General features: G+C 34.9%; 1 protein-coding gene across 5 annotated transcripts in view; it reads right to left on the bottom strand.

The window, feature by feature from the left end:
• Nucleotides 1-19,960, bottom strand: part of LOC105203079 (atrial natriuretic peptide receptor 1) — a 99,345-nt gene that overhangs the window by 6,188 nt on the left and 73,197 nt on the right. For all 5 annotated transcript variants that reach the window (XM_039459071.1, XM_026133680.2, XM_026133681.2 and 2 more), the window contains 4 exons: nt 13,517-13,666; nt 10,932-11,124; nt 8,817-8,991; nt 7,373-7,471 (listed from right to left, as the gene is read on the bottom strand). In XM_039459071.1, coding sequence (XP_039315005.1) covers nt 7,373-7,471; nt 8,817-8,991; nt 10,932-11,124; nt 13,517-13,666 — 617 coding nt within the window. The remainder of the gene's footprint in view (nt 1-7,372; nt 7,472-8,816; nt 8,992-10,931; nt 11,125-13,516; nt 13,667-19,960) is intronic.

Genomic DNA, 19,960 nt, shown 5'->3' with positions numbered 1-19,960 from the left:
ATGACAGAACAGGAGTTGTTGTCTTACGGTTCTCATTAATTCGCGATCTGACGTGACCTTTACAGTGGCTCGATTTATTTTGACGCTCCAACGAGCGTCAAGGCGACGCATAAGGAAGACACAATTTAAAGCCCTTTGACACGTAAACCCCGTATCTTGACTACCAATTAACCCCTCGCTGTCACCGCAGCCACGCGACATTTTGACGTGGACTCAATGAAGTTTGCAACCAGTTCGGTGAACCGTTCGCGACCTTTTTTATGTCGGGGAAGATGGATTGGAGACCTTGGCACGCGTAACTCGACATTGTCAATTTTCTTCTCGAGACATCAGAAGATACGTAGCACATTTGTAAGCCATTTAGAAAAATATAGAAGCTGAACTCACTGTATTTAAGTATAATTTATTTTCTTTAATAATTGGTTTGAAAATAATAAATTAAACTGTTTTATTTTTTTATAAATTTTTATATAAGCTTTGAAAAATGATTTAATTTGACAGTTAAAGACAGCCAGTAAATTGCTCAGTGCTAAACTAACTGTTTGTTCCTTCCGAGAAGTCGAACGACTTATATAATTCTTCAAATAATTGTATCATTTATAACGAAAGAGAAGCAAGCGTAAGAAGCATGGCAAAACTTTTTCCAACGTTGGAAGATTGTGAAATGCCGTTGAAAGATGTAATGAGAAACGTGAGGAACAAATTGACTTAGGCTGTACCGAGAATTCGCGTGACCTAAACTAAACACGAACAAATCGGTGCTATCACATCTTCTCTCGAACCGGTAGTACGGGAAAACTTTTAATGGAATTTAAACCGATAATAAAGTTACCGCTCGCCGATCGGAACTTCGTCGTCGTCGACTGGATGTGCAAGTTCGATTATAGCACGGCCGACGGCCAGAGCGAGCGATCGCTCAAATATGCTAATCCAATATACGCAATTTTCGTATGATCTGCCCTGTTTCTAGAGCGACTTGATTGCGTTTCTCCTGTGGGAAAAGGAGTGCAGCGAGACTGCGTGAAAATCAATAGCGAGTCCTTCATTTTAAATCAGTTACATAACATCATCGTAAACGATTAATTACGCTATACAATACGCCAATTATTATAATAAATATCTCTCCAGCACCCTATCGCGTTGATGGAACGTTAATTAAGTTTACGTATTCTGCAACATTCAGTAACGATATATTGATCTTGGATAATGGATGTATCGCTCTATAATTAATTAAATTTAACGTCTGATAAAATCCAAAGATTTGACACATAAAATATTGGAAGCGTCGGAAATCGGAATTTTCTGAAATATAAATAAGCTTCATTTAATATTAATGGACTACCAAGCTCGTAATAGTAATTCACGTAAATAATATCAATCAAGATTAAATAACGTGCGCAAATAAGATTTTAAATTCAAATAGTAATTTATTAAAATATTCGTTGAGAAATAAAAAAATCTTTAAAAAGATAGTGATTTCTAAATTAATTTCATCGAGCATTTTGCTTGTGCAGAGCCTTCAATGGTATCAACAAAATTTTAAACTGAACAAAAATAAACAGAATGAAAAGAAAGAGAAACGGTCAAAACTTACAGAATTTATTTAATTCATTTAATTAGAAAAGTTAAAGTAAAAAGTGTTCTTGATTAAATAAACGTTTTGATTTTTTTATATATTTTTTTCTGAACTTAAACGAGAATAAATCCCAATTTGCAAATAAACATTTAATTTATTGCAATAATTCTTTTTAAATTGTCCAATTCACCCTTTCATTATAAAGAAGGATTTAGTTATTTATTTAATTAGTGTGTAACAATTAAAGTTTGTTATTACAGTAGTAACGTACACGTGTTATATTTTGCATATTTATTACGGCATATATATCTCCATCGAATTAATATTCAAATAATAATATTTGCACTTGTATTAAGTTTTCAATCCAATGGAATCCATCGTCATTCTAAATTCTAAGCGATTCACAAAACAAAGCACAAAATATATGATAGTAACCCAATCAATTTGAAATATAAAGAAATAAGAGATTAGACGCATAGGGCGAGTTTTTTAATTAATCGATTAATCAAACGCATTTTGCGCAAATGCAGCTTTTACATAAGAAAGTCGCATTTGTACATAAAGTGATTGATCGACCGATGAGAAAATCTCGACTATATTTCATAAGGTGAATATTTTAACAGGCTGACCGAAGGACGAACCTCGACGCGTTATGTTTATATTTCGCGGCGCGCAACGCTGCGAACAACGCGCCGCGCTAGCTGCTCATTCGCGCGCCGAGTCTCGCGACGGTGGGACGTGCGCTGTGTTGTCGCCTGGCTTTTCGAAGCGCGATCGGAAGCCCATCGGAAAACGCGATCATTCTCTTCGTAACTAATGGTCACCGCGATATTTATGCGACGACAGCTATTCCCCGAACGGTCGCTAGGATTTGAGAATACGGAGTGACACGCGAATCGCCGAGTAGAGTAAGGTTAATGTTCGAGATATGTACATCGCAAAGAGAGACCCGCGGTCGGATTCACGTTCGAAGCCTTATTGGCATTACTCTATCTTTATTGTTCAGTAGGCATAAACATGAACGGAATGAAGTCAATAGCGGTTTGAGTGCAAATCTGACCAAGGTATGACGATTTGTTATTCGAAGCGCGAAAGATCGACGTAAAAGTACGCTCTGAAGCATGTAGCGGATAGAATTTTTGTCGCAGCTAGCTTCGCTCATGACCCGCGAGAGTAAGTTCTCCGTGCGTTCGTGCCTTTTTACTTGAGAGTAACGTATGTACATCGATCGTTTTAGTTAATAACTGACTCGAGAACACGGCTGGCAGATTTTGATTAGTGCCTCGCTCGGAAATCGATGGTCGCCCTGTCGAGAATCAATCAACCGCTATCCGAATTGTCCGCTTCCCTACAGTGCTCTCGTAAAGAGGTTAGCGGGACATTTTTTTACCCCGGTCTATCAGAGAGAGAATCGTTCGAAAAGCCGAAAAGCCGGCCGAAAAAACCGTGGCATCCGTGCTCGAGATACGAGGGACGGACGGGGGAGAGGCATCGGATATTTCGTAGTAGCGAATTACACGACGCACAACCTTCCTGCGACGCAACGGCCGGCGCGCGTTGTGTTTACGCCGGGTCGTCGCGTGTTGTCATTCGCCCGGCGAGACTCGGGTCGGTGGGCAGCGCTCCGTCGCGTCGTAATATTATTCTCGACACACGATATCGTGGCCGGGTACTTGAAAGGTACGCGAGCATTCCTCTTCTCCTGCCTCCCCTCCCGTTCTCCCCTACGAACTGTTAATAATTTTCAGCGTGAGCAATTAATTACCGCGAACGTTCTCGAGAACGTATCGGAGCGACGGCTACGTATCGGAAGGCGCGTTCAATTATTCGGGATGGAATTTGAAACGATGAAAATTGAGATTTGCAAATTTTATCGGGACGAGGATTATTTCGTCGATTTCTGAAATTTGTTTTCGGATCGAGAGCGTAAGAATAATACACGAGCTAATTTGGATGATGGAAAGCCGGGATATCGCTCGTCCGTAAATAACACGTGCATTTTGCATTGCAGGTGTATCGCAGGTGTATGCAGTTTGTTATTCGCGAGTGCACGCTGAAGTATGGAGCGAACGTCGTTGGTTGGCGGGTGACGCGTTAAGTTAGCCGCGATTACGAGCTTCGTCCACGACGCGACGCTATGTCGCGAGACATCGCGAATCTCGAGAGTGCATGGAGCGTATCGTAGATTCTTCGTGCGTAGTGTAAAACCTTTTTACGATCGATTGCCAATCGAAGGCTGGCCAAAAACGGAAGGAGGATGCGTTTTTGGGTTATCCCGGGTGGTTCGTGCGTCGGACGAGCGTGCTTGAAAAACGGGACGCGCATGATTCGAGTAACCTGTCGAGCTGCGTGTTCGGTGCATGTTTGCTATAACCTATAACGCGTGATAACGCGTCCATGGAAACAGAGTTATTCTCTCCATAAAACACGCGTTGCGTGTGAGCGACGCGGCCGGGAGTGGCGCATAAAGTCTTGCGCGATCGTCGTGTTCTGAAAATTAGTTCGCGCCTAATTAATCGTGCTTCCGCGAGTGAATGTGTGTGTGAGTGCCATGAGGGAACGACAACTGAGAGGAGGAGGAGGCCTGGGAGGCATCAGGCATCGGCGGAGCAGCCAAGGGGTGAGTATAATTATTGGTTTACTTGTATCAATATGTCTGTATTATTTACAGAATTGATCAGTTGGCAATTGAATGTTAAATATTTAAATCGTTTGTATCTGAGTGATTTTAGTAAAAAAAAACATCAAAGAAAAATTTGTTTATGTTACGAAATATGAAAATTAATATCTAAAAGAAGAATTTTTTTATAAATATATATATATATATATGTGTGTATTTAATTTTGTTAAATATCTTTTGAAAAAACGAAGAAAAAGTTTAATTACGCGCAAAATTTGTTTCTTTTTAATATTATTTCTTTAAATGTTAGTTTGAAACGTTATAATTGGGATTTAATTGTATTTTGCAGATCAGCATTAGATATATCTCCGCTGTCTCGCATCGCATCGGTGAGTGTTAAATTATTTTTTATTTTATAACAAGGAAAGAGAAATTATACAGTATCTTTCTCATATGTGGATTTATTGCCTTGAAATAGATAGGCTTTGATAAATTAATATCTATTTGGTGTTTGATTCAGAAATATGTATAACCATTTCCGTGGAATAATTGTGCTTGCGACACATATGTACAAAATTCATAAAATAGAGCTCATTACTAATGCATTAATGGTCATTTTGATTAACATTATATTAACACATTTTAGTATCTTATTCTGCAACAGAATATTAATTGTGCGAATGTTATTTGAAATTTATAAGAAATTTAATTTCGCGCGCGATTACACGAAAATAAAGAACAAGTGAGAGACGTTTCAATATTAAAGTACATTTGGAAAAATATGAAAAAAAAGTGATAAAGTAAAAGAAAAATAGTTGCTGTAATTTAATTTGAATAATCAAAGTAGCATGAGATCTAATGAATATTTTATATTGCAAAAATCTTTGTACAAATTATTTTCCAGTTGATATAATTATTTTCCAATTATATATATATCTCAATTTTATTAAAATGTTTATTAAAATGTTTAATATTGGGGGGGGGGATATGTTCTTTACAAATTCTATTAAGATATACAAGTTTGTAGCATATTAACGGTATAAAAAAGAAACGAGATATTTATATCGACATAAAAATTTATAAGAACATATCGGGAACATAAAAAATTTATTTTGACAGAAATGATCGCGCAAATGGCTTATTACGTTTTTTGGATTTTACACCATTCTTCGTCGATACCTGTCGACAATTTCTACATTCTTTTGTTAAATTCATACACATTAAAAATTCTCGATGCGCTATATAACAATTTTAGGTTTCAGAATTAATTATAAAGAATTAATAACTTATAATAATCTGTTCACGCAGTAGAGAACACTTGCTCTTAATTTTTTTTCTGTTTTAACATGCTTATGAATTTATTTTGAAAGATGCGATAAAAGCATAGAAATGAAAATCTCTCTTTGATATATAAGCAATTTTATTGTGCATACGTAAATAATAAAGTATGCAATCTTATATGCTTTGCGATATTTGCGCAGTGTTTGAATTGTGTCAAGCTTTATATAAATATTACGTCAGTCTTTCCGTTTCTCAGTTAGCGATGGATTTTTAATTAAAGAAAAATTATTAAAACGTCCGCGTCTCAAAATGTGAAAGTTTATTCTCATTTGATTCGCTAAGCATCGGATACGTTTTTAATATAGGATTGAAACAATCGAGGATTTATAAAGTGTTCCAAAAATAATTTCTACAAATGTGGCATTTACAGTTTTATGTCAACTTTCGGTGTATATATAAAGAGAAAGACGTAGGAAGCATTTTACGTGTGGTCTTTTAAATTTTAATTTCAACTGAATTTATATGAAAGTAATATGTTCAGCATAGTGGTTATATTTAAACATTCAACATTGAATATCTCAATTAAACATGTTATTAAAATTCTGAAATATAAAGCTTATTTAAATATCGAAAGTAAGATTTTTTCTAAAGCAAATTACAAATTAAATAATATTTAGATTTTTTTTTTCAAACATTAATCTTTAGAAAGCTTTTTATTCTGTCTTTGAAGTAAAGTTAACAGAAGATTAGCGAGCAAAGTATTATTTAATTGCTTTCCGAAACCATGGTCTTTAGAAGGTCTTTTGTCTTTATTCTTTTATACCTCGAAGGTTCCTCGCCAGCTTAATATTTTGATCACAAAAAAATTGATCGATCGTTAGCACCGACATCAAAATCTGAGCTTCGTTTGTAGTTGTAATTTGACAGCCCGTATAATAATTCAATTCACGAAGAAGCATTATATATATATAAAGTATCATAATTTCATTCTCAAACGTGTATCCAGCAGTCGACGCGGGTGACGTGTCGAGAGAACCAGAAAACAGAGGAAAATTCGTGAAACCTTTCAGCGTAATCTATCACCCGGAAACTTTAATGTGCGTGATATAATTCTCGGGACGCACAAAACGAGTTACGAAGAAACTTGATAAACAGCCGCGTGGCGCCTTGCGGTGCGTCCTTGCCTCGCGCAAACGACGCCGGGCACCCAAGTCCTTGCGAGGGAAAAACCACCCACGCAACATTAAGCGATACATACACCGCACACACTCGTGCGTGCCACTTGTAAGCGTGTCAGTAAACGAGATCCAGTGCGCAATCAATTTCACCGTGCATGCCGTTTTGCCCAGCCGCGATCGAGATCGAATTGTCATTCGTGACACAATCTCTCTCGAAAATGCCCTGCGGTACGGTACGTTAATTATAAAAGCTAGGCGAAATGTTGAAAGCGCACTGATTGTCATATCGCCATTAAACCTATGAGATATCAACGAAATCGGAAATTATCGACAGTTGAATTCAAAATTGTGTCCTCTAGCGTCGTGCGATTGTTCGCGATGTTTGATATAGAATGGATTAATAACCCGTGAACACGCGAGGTGCGTTGTTAACGATCGCAGAAATCGTTGCCGGAAAAGTTAGCATGTTGTTAAGGCCATTCAACAGTTATGATTGCGCTCACGATTGAAAATGAGCGAACACCATGGTCTCTATGGAAACACTCTATTGAAGCAGGTCGATATTCTCTTAAACGGCGACCTTGCTCTCGCGTCTCCGCGCTTTTACTTCTCCCCTTTAATTGCCGTTCGTGTCTATAACTTTCACCATCACATTTTCCCTATTACATCCTCGACGCGAAACGTTTCGTTTCCGAGAGTGACTGAGCTGTTAATTACCTTCTCCATTGCTCTCCATCCTGGATGCTGTGTTGACCGTATCGCCGAACAGGCAGTATCTGGGCATCTTGAGACCTACTACGCCGGCCACGCATGGTCCTGCAAGCAAACACGTGTATGGCCTAGCACTATTAGCTGTGTATACACCGAGGTTATTTTTATCATCCTCTTTTTCCGAAAGATGTCAGAAATGTTTTAATAAGTTGTAAAAAACGTCTAATTTGCCGCGCGCGCGTACAGTTTTTCAAACATCTTTAAAATATATAAAACAGAATTCAATTTTTCGTATATTCTATTAGTTTCAAGAAGATTCTATATAAAAGAGATATTTGTTTAGATATCATCTTTGTCTTTGGGATAATTTTGTGAAAACATTTTTACTTTTTTTCCTCAACATCGTTTGGTGATGCTTAATTGAAAGGTCAAAAAATCAATTTAATTCAGTTTTTCACTGTTAACAATTATAAAAAAAATTTGACAAGCAATTATGTTCGCGAATACGTTAATCATTCTTGTCGGACGAAATGACGTTGTACTCCGAGTCCATTTAAAAACCAATTAACTTTACTAATTATAGCTAACCACTCGACTATATATCACCCTAAGCCGTTTCTTCTCGCGGGACTGGTGTAATCTAAGTTGTGCGCGATCTTGAAGGATGTCACTTCGGATACGCGTGACACCTGGTGTCAACGAGAAAAATTTTAGCGAGAGATAGAAATGGGATGAGTTAGTGCCCTCTAGGAAATAGAGATTCTCGTCACGTAATGATTTAAGTGCCATCGTGTCGTGAATTTAAAAATTAATGGAAACTGAAAACGATGACGATTTCAATTGAGAAATACAATCATTCATTCTTTTGTAACGGCGGGTAACTGTTGATTTTCTCACAATACCGTTTCTGGATCAGTTCCATTCGCATCGAATATCGTTTTCAATAAATGATGTTCTATAAAAGCAAACTCGAGAAAAAAATTTCCGCTAGGAATTATTTTAAAATATTGTCCTGTGTATTTTTCTTTTTTATTATTTAATTTGCAATATCAATTCACAGCTTGCATAGTCGACCTTTTACTACGTGCAATCGATTCGTAACACAAAAGATAAACTTGATTTACAGCGCCGTTTTTTAACATGTCGAATGTACTATTCTCTTTAATCAAACAGCGAAAAATCTATAAAACAAGATGTAAAAAAACTTTTCCTTAGCAAAGAACAAATGATAGATGTAATAACACGCATTATTATAATAATTGTAACGTGACTACAATAACAAGATGATGCATAATCTAGCTATGGAAATTGAAATTGGAAATTCCGAGATACATTGTAGACCATACATAATATACGATCCTGGCACGAAGCCCAGAATCATGTTAGGACTAATCTTGTTTCATTTTACACGTGCGGAAAAAGGTATAAAGCGAATAAAGTGTTGACTCACCAGAATGCATGCCGATACGAAGTTTTAATTGCTCGGTTGGTCTATGGCGAATGCTGAATGTCATTACTGTATCCCTGAGGGCTAAACTCATCCTCGCAATTTCTCTAGCGTGATTCATGCCATTTCTCACCGGTAATCCCGATACGACCATATAAGCATCCCCTATCGTTTCCACCTGAAAGAATCGAGAGAAACTGTGCCGAATGCATTGCTGATGAAATAATAAGAGCGCATTCGATAGCGATGTAAGAAGACATTCTGTGTAAAATTTATTTCTATTACGTTACGTATCGTAGCGCCCCATTTATCTATTTAAATTTATTACTATTCACTTAAGAAGTGGAAGAGGGATTTTACGTAAAATTTTCGCGTAGAATATTTTCATATTAAATTTATTATTTCCATCGCCGTTATATTACATTTTTCGTTCGGGTTAAATGGATTAATTACGAGAAAAAGGTGGCGAGTAAAAAGAGAAGTCTACGGAAATGATGCCATTATATTTAACAAGGATACTCGGATCTTAAAATGTCCGTAACACCGGAGTGAAGTAAACGGATTAAAAGTGAGATATATTTAATGTAGAAGTAACGCGGAACAGAGAACACGAGCAAAAGTGCTGCAGATATGATGAACGAAAACCGTTTTGTTCCTCGAAGCACTAGCTTGAAGAGCTCTGATAATTATTGTCGATACAGTTGTAAAAAAATTAAAAGACAGCTATTGAGTGACGAATTATCAATTATAAGCGATGTGATATTAAAGGAAAATCAATTAATTTCCGATAAAATTTATTTTTCAATAAATTCTGATAATACGAACCCGTTTACATAAATTATGGTAGCGATCGCTTTAAAACGTGTAAAAGAGTATTATGAATAGTAAAGCGATGGATTATATTTAATTTAATATTCTAAAAAGCGAACATGGAAGGGAAGGAAAGGATGTTCGAGGGAGAAAGAGAAAGTTTAATTTGTAATTAGAGTAAAGTAATAGAGTTCAGTGAAACTGTTGCAGGGAGATAGATGGATATAGTCAGAGTAATCATATGGCTATCGTACTGTAGCGAGGGATGCTTTTTGGATTATAAAGTTATAAAGGCTTTTGAAAGTAAAATGCTGGCGTTTTATCGATGCCATGCGGTTTCATGCTCGTTTAATACCTACTGGCTTAATCTTATTCCTATTTATTGTATTAATTAAATAATCTTGTGAAAATATATAATATTATATATTTTGTCTTTTGCACGGCAAGATATTCATCGCGAATTTATTTCACGCAACTCGTGCCACTATATACCTAACACACTTTATATACATATATGAAAGTGTGTTGTGTACATATACATATATGTATTTATATGTGTGTGTTTGTGTGTATATATATTTTTTACGTTAATTATAAATTAACGTAAATTTATATATTATGTGATTGTTGCATCCGTTTTGTCTATATCTATAATTTTCCGTAGGCGCGTTTTCTGTACGCGAATATTACATAATAATTCAGATTCAAGTCCACGCGCGGTAATCGTGTTATTTTCATGGAAAATCGCTCTTCTAAGAAATCAAGAGCTATTTGTTCTCCGGAATTACCGTGTTTCTCTCGCCCTCTTTTTCTCTTCGTCTTCTCTTTCTCGCGGTGGTCTTAACAGGTCGAACATGTCGCGATAGGCTCCAAATAACGGCACGTGGAACGCTTTGCAAATATAGAATCGAGGGATCTTGAGCTTGATTCAATGAGAAATACAGCGTGTTGGCGGAGCAATACGTTATGCCGGATGATCGTTTAATCCGGAGACAAAATTGCTGGAAAAATGCGAGGAAGAGAGAGACGGAGTGGGTGATGAAGGGCGAAGTTTCTTAATAGAAGAAAGTCAAGTTCTCGCAAACAGAAAAACTCGAAACGATGAACGCTTTGTTCGTTCAGCTTCGATAAAACTGCACCGGGAGAACTTGGATATTGCGAATGTGACGCCATCGAACGCGGATGGCGAGCGAAAGTTTATCGCTATTTTATGAGCCAGCAGCGTGACTCTTTCTCGGTTAAAATATTCACCCTTTTCGTCCGGGGTTTTAAATCATCTCCATATTACATCCACGGGTCGATACTTACCTTGTAAACGTCGAAGTTCTCGATAATGGAGTCGAAACACGTGTAGAGGTCGTTCAGCAGATCGACCACCTGCATAGGCGTGCTCTCGGCCGACAGGCTGGTGAAACCCACGATGTCGCTGAAGTAAATTGTCACTTGATCGTACGTCTCGGCGATTACGCTTTGGCCGAGGATCAACTGCGACGCCACCGATCTGCTCGCGGGAACAAACAAACACGTATTTTTTTATAGACACGGCGATAAAGGGAAAACTAAGTTCAAGGAATACTAGTTCCGTAAGAAAAGAGAGATTTGCACCGTCATTTAAGTTTAATGAACCTACGGACTCGAGATTAATTTATTGCAAACAATTACACACGTTTATGCGTCATGTACGTGTTTAGTGCAATAAACATTGGAGGAGCAATGAAAAGCAAGCTATAACTTAATTTAACAGGAAACAGGATGATAATGCAAAAAGATGTGTTTTATGCATCTGTTTTGATGGAGCAGAGTAACGGCAATTACAGCTTTTTATTTATATGTCTTGATTAAAAAAAAAAAGGATCAATGAACAGTTTCGAGGGAGAGATGACGTGGTACGATCCCTAAGTACAGAAAATTTTCTTGAAAATTTTTGACTTTTACATTTTCTTTGATGAGATTGTGTAAATTTGTACATTTCTCATTGAAAGACAAGTATGGAGGAAAGATAAATATCTTCTTTGATAAACCTTTATGAATAGAATTGATTTTAACTTTTTTGTGAGTGTCAAGAACGTTTGATAAATTTTGAAATTGAATTTCCAGAAGTTAGCTAAAGAGAAACACTGTGCGCGTTCTCGGAATTTCTTAGTCTCTAAATTTGAAACATAGTAAATGGAATTTTAAATTTATTTATATGCTTCTTTTGCAAGATTGAAAAATCATTATGTGGATATAGTATAACATTTATACAAACAATTTTTACAAATAATTTTCTATGAAATGTTACGCTTAAAAGAGCTAATTTTTTAATTAAATTTTGCGAAAATCGTTGCAAAGGAATAAATAATAAAATGTTATTACGCGTAGAAATTGTATCAACTCGCAAAGATCGAAGTTTCGGATTCGAATTTCATGTCATCGTGTCATGTAGAGTGATGTAATATCGATTAAGCGTGACATGGTGACACTAACTACATCACTGACGCCCGACAAAAGAATTATCACTCACTAGGGACGAGCAGTGATAAAGTTTTCGAAGCTCTCAACAAATTTCCCTCGTATCTTGCTCTCTTTCATCTTCGTAAAGTTCATTAAGGTTCACCTACTTACTTGCTTGCTAAAAGTTATACGAGATATGTTAACTGCGCACACTGTAATGAAGTAGTTTCGTTTTGAACAAGCATTTTTTGTGTGTATACAATAGGTATACATTTCTCTTGTTTTTTTTACCGAGATCTTAATTAAATGAAATTATTTTGATATTGCCGCGTTTAAATCCCTGTTTTCCATCTATCAAATCACGTTATACGTATTACGTATTTTCAAGCAAATTTTTGGAAAATTTTGTTTTATCATGCCGCACTGAAAATATAATAATTACATTAATGAGCCACGTGCAACGAATTTGCTTAGGTAAATAGATTATTTAAAAACATTTTGCATCGCATGCAGTTTGTACGCGAACTTAAATAAAAATGACTCGGTTTCTGCTAGATAATTATATTGCAGCTACTCCACAGATTATGCTTTCCAATAGCGTTGTAATTGTTCTGTTCCAATTTTTTATCATCTCACTGTTATATACTATTGATCTTTCGGGTTTTTTTTTAGATCTATTTCAATTTTCCGGTTGACCAATTTTCGATAATCTTCCGATTGCCGCTCGTCGCGTGAGCAACTCGTTTGATTTGACTGATTTCTATTTCCCTGTCACACCATTCAATTTCACGCTATCTGTAACGCGAAAGAATTCTTCCAACCATTAATTTATATCATAGCGTATTGCCGCACTTTAATATTAAAGGCATTTATTCTTAATTATTACTGTTACTTACATTCAAATTAATTAATGTTTGACAGGAAGAATTCTTGCATAAATTCATATATATTCTACTGATATATATATTCAATTAAATTAGCAGTAACCTCTGCTAATAATTTAGGTAATAATTCAGATGGAAAAACAGTATTTTCTGATATCAAGAGCAAGCAAAAAGTTAATTAGAGCCAGTTGTAAATTTATAAATTTGATATGCTATATAAATTGTAGAATCAAATTAGTAGAAATATTCCTTTAAATAAATATTATTAAATATGATAAATATTATTAATAAATAGCACAAATTTAATTCCGACAAATTTAAATGTACTTTGAATCGGTAATTTAATGTACATAAAACATGGGAGATGTAATAGTTTTTACGTCGTGTTACTTCGAGTTAATATCTCGTACTTCAGATTTATCCGTGTCTAAATAACTTGATTATTTAATAATTTATAGCCCTTTGCGAAACGCGAAGGATACTTCGGACGAATTCTCTGTGAAAACTCGCGGCAAATGTAATGTCCCGTTCTTTCTAAGAAAAACCCGCTTTTATTCGCGCTTCGCGGAAACTTACTTTGGTAGTAACTGGTAAAGAAGTTCCTCGCATTTACGTTTCTCCTCGAGGTAGTCAGCCGTGCGTTCCTCCACCAGCGTTTCTAAATTCGTGGCGTATTGCTCCATGCGGGATAATAAATTGTCCAAGATATTGCTGCTCTCATAGTCCCTGAAACAGAGAGAAAATACGGCTTATGTCTAATTTCGTATTTATTAACTTCGATGTACATAACAATGTAGATTGGAGGGAGGGGAGGGAAAACGGATCTCGCGCTAGAATCATGACGGAATAAAACATGAAATTGGATGTGTCGCACAATCAGATACCAATAGCCGGATTTCAATCGCGAACAATGAGAAGGAATTCTTCAATTTAATCCGCGCCGCGAGCTATATCAATATTGTTCAATCAAACGGGAAGCTGCGAGAAGCGTCTATAGGTCGGATGCGTAGAGGGTAGGATAAACCATAATCGAGACAGCGAGCCTTTGCAAAGGACAATTAATCCAATCTCTGCGATTGTGGTCGGTCAAACGTAATATCCACATCGCGCAGGTACGAGAGATCGATATTGAGAATTGTTTGTGATAGTGATAATCGACTCTCGTGAAAGCCGTAACTATGATAACTACTTCGCTGAAGATGACATTGAAAATCAAGTTTTCCTTTAATTACACACTGAGAAAAAGTTTTTAACTTGACTATAATTTTCAACTTGACAAATTTTTTTGTTTCTAATATTTATATATTTAAGCTAAATATATAGATGTTTAAATTATAAATATATAAATGCTTAAATTAAAATTCGAGTATTTTATATATTTGAGTTAAATACTTGAATCAAAGAAATTTAATTAATTTGAAAAATGTTGTTAATCTAACAACTTTTTTTCAGTGTGATCCTTCACTAATTCGATTCATAAAAAAGTAAACGGAGTGGAGGGAGGGAGAGGGTGTTGTGCGTACAAGCATATGAAATGAAGATCAGACTTATTTTCTTTAAGTAATAGAAAAAAATATAATAAAAAATTACTTTATTTAAATAACGAAAAAAAAATTGTTCTTTAAATCTTTATGTATCGCAATCGGTTTTCTCTATATAATATTCTTATTTATTTCGATGTAACTTACAATGCGACAAAAAATTCATCTCATTCGAGAAAATTTTGCATTCCATTGCGGAATGAAAAGTATTGCGAGGAAAGAAATACCCGTGACCGCCTGCATTTTAGAAATAACGTCTCAACTGAGGTGTGTATGCAGCTTCACGCAGAATTAATGGGGGTTGCTTTTAAGTTCCGTATTCTCTTTGACACTAAAACATCGCTTAGTACTCAGGAAATCAAACAAACAAAGTCCTTTAGGTGAAGAGAAAATTGTAAGATATACAATAAGGGAATTTAGATAGATTGCATAACAAAAACATAAAATACTGAAACAAGTTTAAAAATTATAAAAGATTTATACTCAGGACAGTAAACAATAATAAAATAAAAATGAAGTAATAGCAGATACGATTTGTAAAAAGTAATTATTTTAACATAATCTTGACAGAAAAAAACCGTGATAGTGATAAACATGAAAATTATTTCTTTCGTGAAATGTAAAAAAAAGATTTCCGCGATATAAAATTACTTAATGATAGGAGATGATTCACTATACAGTTTCAGCAATAAAAATATACTATTAGAGACCCGTGTCAAGCTGACATGCTAAGACTTCCTCGTTTACTTTCGTAGAAGAATGAACGGAATGGCTTCCGATGGCATGGGTTCTCAGGGTTATCAGGGAAGACTAATATAACACAACACGCATTCCAAGGATAATAGAAAGGGACGCGAAAAATATCGACATTTGCCAGAGTACCACTTAGTCGGCGTCGACATTTCGGCCGAATTTCGCCAGATAAAGCAATGGCATCTCTCTTTGATAGAAATGTTCCCTATCATTCGCGATAAGTTTGCATGCGAGTACAATTTTATCGGTGCTAAAAAATCATATATGTAAAACAGATGAGAATACCGAATCAATGAATGCAATTGTTTCTTGAATAGATATTTTTGATAACTATAATAATTATTCACTATTTAATTAATTTTTGTAGTAATAAATATATTATTACATATGTGATCATTAATCATTCATTTTCAAAGAATAAACTCCATTTTGGAGAACTTCTGTCTTATTGTTAAGCAAAATCAACACGTTATATTACTTTATATTCACAGTTCACTGAAATTCATGATACTTTAGATCTCATTTTACATCATTTGGAAGATAAGCTTATCATGAAACTGAAAGCGAAGATACGCCACAGAGAGACCATGTCCGTTTTATAGCTTTTAACTTTATTGTGAAAACTTTCAAAGGGATGTATAAATCGGCTTTCTATCTGCACAATAACGTGCGCACCATTTACTGAAAATTAGCAGTTCATCCAATATCGGAAGGTCGAAGAATACCTATGAAAAGAATGAAAATTGATAACAGATACCTATGCTTTCGCGGTTTTATTCAATTTTGATAATGAACAAAAGACAATATTTCTTACGAACATGTGATTAATTCGACTAATAGTAAATTCATGTAAAGAGAGTAATTGTTATTTATATTACACATTGTTGTTTCATTAAAAAGCAAAACACTTTTAAACAATAGTGAATTTTTTAGTTTGTAAATATCTGATAAATTCTTTATTATTAGAAATCTCTGCCGAAACGATGTAATTGTTAGTATATCTTATTTAAGTGAGCTCATGTTTATTTAGGTCAGTATAAAATTTATGGCACATAAAATGTATCTGCTTTATTAATCATTACAAAAGTATGTAGAGGATTTAAATGGGTTAATTTGTTGTTGAATTAATTATTCATATTACTGAGTGCACCGCATTAACGAGCTGTTTGCTCGACTTCACACAAGCGGCGAAATTCGGCCGTACAGAACTTTTTTGCGATTTTGCTTAAATTCACGAATATTTTTTAACAGTATTTCCAGAGTAATTGTGTGCAAAATATTTCTCTTCTAATCTGATTTTTCTTTATCTTTCTTTTATTTTTGGAATGACAGTGAATCACTTCTCTTGATCAAAACATTAATATTTGATTTTACAAAAATTTATAAACGATTTGTTCTATACTTCGTTTACCGAAATTGACATTTGTAACTGTTTGGCATTTATATCACTATTATCAAAAATAATTAATTTCTCACAAAAATAATGTATTATTTTTAATTCAATGATGTGTGTGTGTACGCGATATTATTGGAGATACTGATATAAATAGTACCATTAAATAGTAAAAGATGGCAGGTAATATGCATCTGAGCTATAATTAAATTATTATTTAAAATTAAATGGAATATTTTATAGTTTATAAGACTAAAAGTATCGTTTTTTTGTGTGAATTAATAAAAAATTTATTAATGCGAATTTCTACGCGAGTAGAATCTAAACAGAGCGAGGAAACCTTTTACTTGCTCCGCTCGCAATTCGTGACTAAAATGATAAGCGAATTTCTCTACCACTGCCGTGTATACAGCCGTTATCTATAGCGAATATTTAAACAAAAAATTTTGCAAAGAATATTCCTTTTTATGAAACGATCCGAGCTTTACATAAAATTTTTCAATTAACTGTAAATTACAATGCAAATATTTCGAATACTGGAAGGATGATAACGAGACTGAAACGTGAAAAATTCGAGAGTTTATAATTTTATAAACAATTACAAAATTGAACGCGATATTGTAACTTATAGGCTAACGTTTTATAATTTTCCTTCTCATATCATTGTTTTATCATAAATGTGATATACAATGATTTTCCCATATAGCTATATTGTACATTCTTGGAAGGTCTGGAGAACTTGCGTTTCACTTTGTGACCTTACCAGCGAAGCTTCCGCGAGCCTGTTTGCGTAATTCCCTTACGAAATATCGAATGTAATTATCTCGCTCGATCTAGTTCCTGACTTGCAGCGCATAGCGCACGTGCGCTAGCATCAGCGCGGGGCCTTCGAGCATATAGTAAAACGCACGTGTACATAGTTGTATAGAGAGTCGTGCCACATAATCGTCTTTCAAAGAGATGCTGTAACTTTGTTAACGCTGGAGAAGAGATTGACACCGTGCTTCAAAATGGAAAACAGATGCCCTTATTCTAAAATAATTTTATGATAACGATTCTCTTCAACGTGGCGTTAAAGTTTTCTATCGATGCTAAAATATTAAAAAGCAATTCTTAAAATGCATATAAAAATAATTAAATAAACTTTGAAGATTCAAATGACACACTATTTCTGTAAAAAGCAAATCCGATTGTCAGTCGTGATGTTTTCGAAGTTGTAAGTCGATGAAGTTAGCGCGAACAATATGTGTTACGCGATATATTGGAGAGAACAGAGTGACATTTGACATATAATAAAATGCATGCATCATAACATAATCAAGATCTCTGTCTTACGCGATGACTTTATTCGTTCAGACCATGAAATTACATTGTCATTGTTTTCGAACGATGGAATAAATTATAAAAAGCGAAGTTTATCGATTTTCTGAAACGTAATCAAATCTCCTTTCTCTTTATTAGGCTAAAAATATACATTCCAATTAGAGAAGGATCTAATAAACTGAACACACACGGACATCTGCTAAGTAATCAATCGTTCCTCTTTAAGCACATCTATTTCGATTTCTATAACGAAATCGATGAACTCGTTTTTTGCAGTGACCACCAGTGTGTTACTCCATTAGTAAAATGTTAGAATTGTGTATAAAGTAAGTGTTCCATGCAGAAACTTAAGAATATTTTGTAAATGATAAATTCTTTTGTAAATAATTTTTTTAAGAAATTTATTACGAAAAGGTTATTATTTAATATCAACTTTTTCAGCCTTGATTAAAGTTCTAGTAAAAAATAATCCAATAACTTTTTATTACCTAAAGAATAAAAATTCATTGTTATATATTTATATCACAAATTTAATAATTCAGAAGACTTTTTCGAGGTAAAATATTATGGTAATATTGGTGGTTCAATGAAATTCTTTGTCAAAGAAAAATCAATTTCATGTTTTGTCGGATACACAATTTAGTCTTTAGATATACTAGTTATTTGAGAAAAAAATTCATATTGCCCCGCATACCTAGTGCGTGGCACTCGATAAAAAATTAAAAAGAAAAAGATTTAGTTTTCTAACTAATCGCACACTGCTCAATATTCCATGATGACGTTATGAAATATCTTCGAGATCGATTTTATAGCCCGGGAAATAATAGAGGCGAGTTTATATCGGGTCTTCTTTGTGAAAGATATTAGATATTCCCCGCGCGCACGTTGCCTCTACAGAATAGGGTGTGATTTATAATGTAATATTGGCACGAGTTATGCATAAAAGTCCGAGACTTCTTGCTCGGGAGTAAATCTTCGTCTTAAAGGACTCTCGTTGTATTTTAGAGATTTAAGTCCTTAACGAAAGTTATTAAAAACGCGCGTGGCTTTTCTCTGAAACGATATCAAGTGGCTCTTTGTAACTGCACCTGCTTCATATCCTCACGGAAACTCTAAACTAAATTACTTTACATAATTTGATATACTTTAGTTATTTTTATAATAGCAAAAAATTCCATTTACATGCGTGATAAATGGTGCTGTTTTTATTTTACGTATTTCCTTCTATTTTTTTATTACAAACATTATTTTATTTTCTTTAACCACAACTACTCTCTTATTTTCATCGTTATATATTTTTTTAATACGTCATTTTTCCTTCTTTTTTTCTTTTTTATATTATCTTTATCTTTCTGTGTTAACTTTATTTTTTCAAGATCATATTTCGTCTCTTGTTCCATCTTTCGGGCCTTTGGTCCTTTCTGTCGCACTAGTAATTTAATAACTCGTGTAAATGAAAGCAAAGAGACACGAATGTACTCCGCACTGGAAGATAGATACGAGCAAAAAATATAATCAAAGAAGTATATAGAGTATGCGCACATATTGAATCACCGCTGTCACGAGAGATCCTTGTCTAGCTTTGGTGATTTTCGACGTGTTCATCAAAGGAAACGTTTCGTTGCTAGATTTCTTATTTAATACAGAATTTTTTTTCATATTTCAATCCTTTTTTGGTCAGACAGAAAAGGTACCTAATCAATTTTATTTCAGAGCAACGACGGTCCCGAGAGAATCGTCCGGCAGTAAAAATTTCTACAACTACGATGTTATCTTCGCGAATTCAGCATCCCATGCGCTAATGAATGTGCGAATCTCGATGTTATCGTCGTCGTCCGTTTAAATCTGTCGCTGGCAATCACTACTATTCGTTGCAGCATTGAGCACCAAAGCTGCTCAATGCCTCCCACGTGCTACATGCACGATCGCCTTTACACCGGTATTCATTTGCGGTAGGCAATGACGTACTTTAGTCGAATACGTAGGGCTCGTTTTTATGCGTTTCAAATG

This window comes from Solenopsis invicta, chromosome 16 (genome assembly GCF_016802725.1).
Source record: "Solenopsis invicta isolate M01_SB chromosome 16, UNIL_Sinv_3.0, whole genome shotgun sequence".
NCBI classification, from domain to species: Eukaryota; Metazoa; Arthropoda; class Insecta; order Hymenoptera; family Formicidae; genus Solenopsis; species Solenopsis invicta.
The sequence above is the reverse complement of the archived record's forward strand: the minus strand, read 5'-3'. Positions and strand labels throughout refer to the sequence as shown.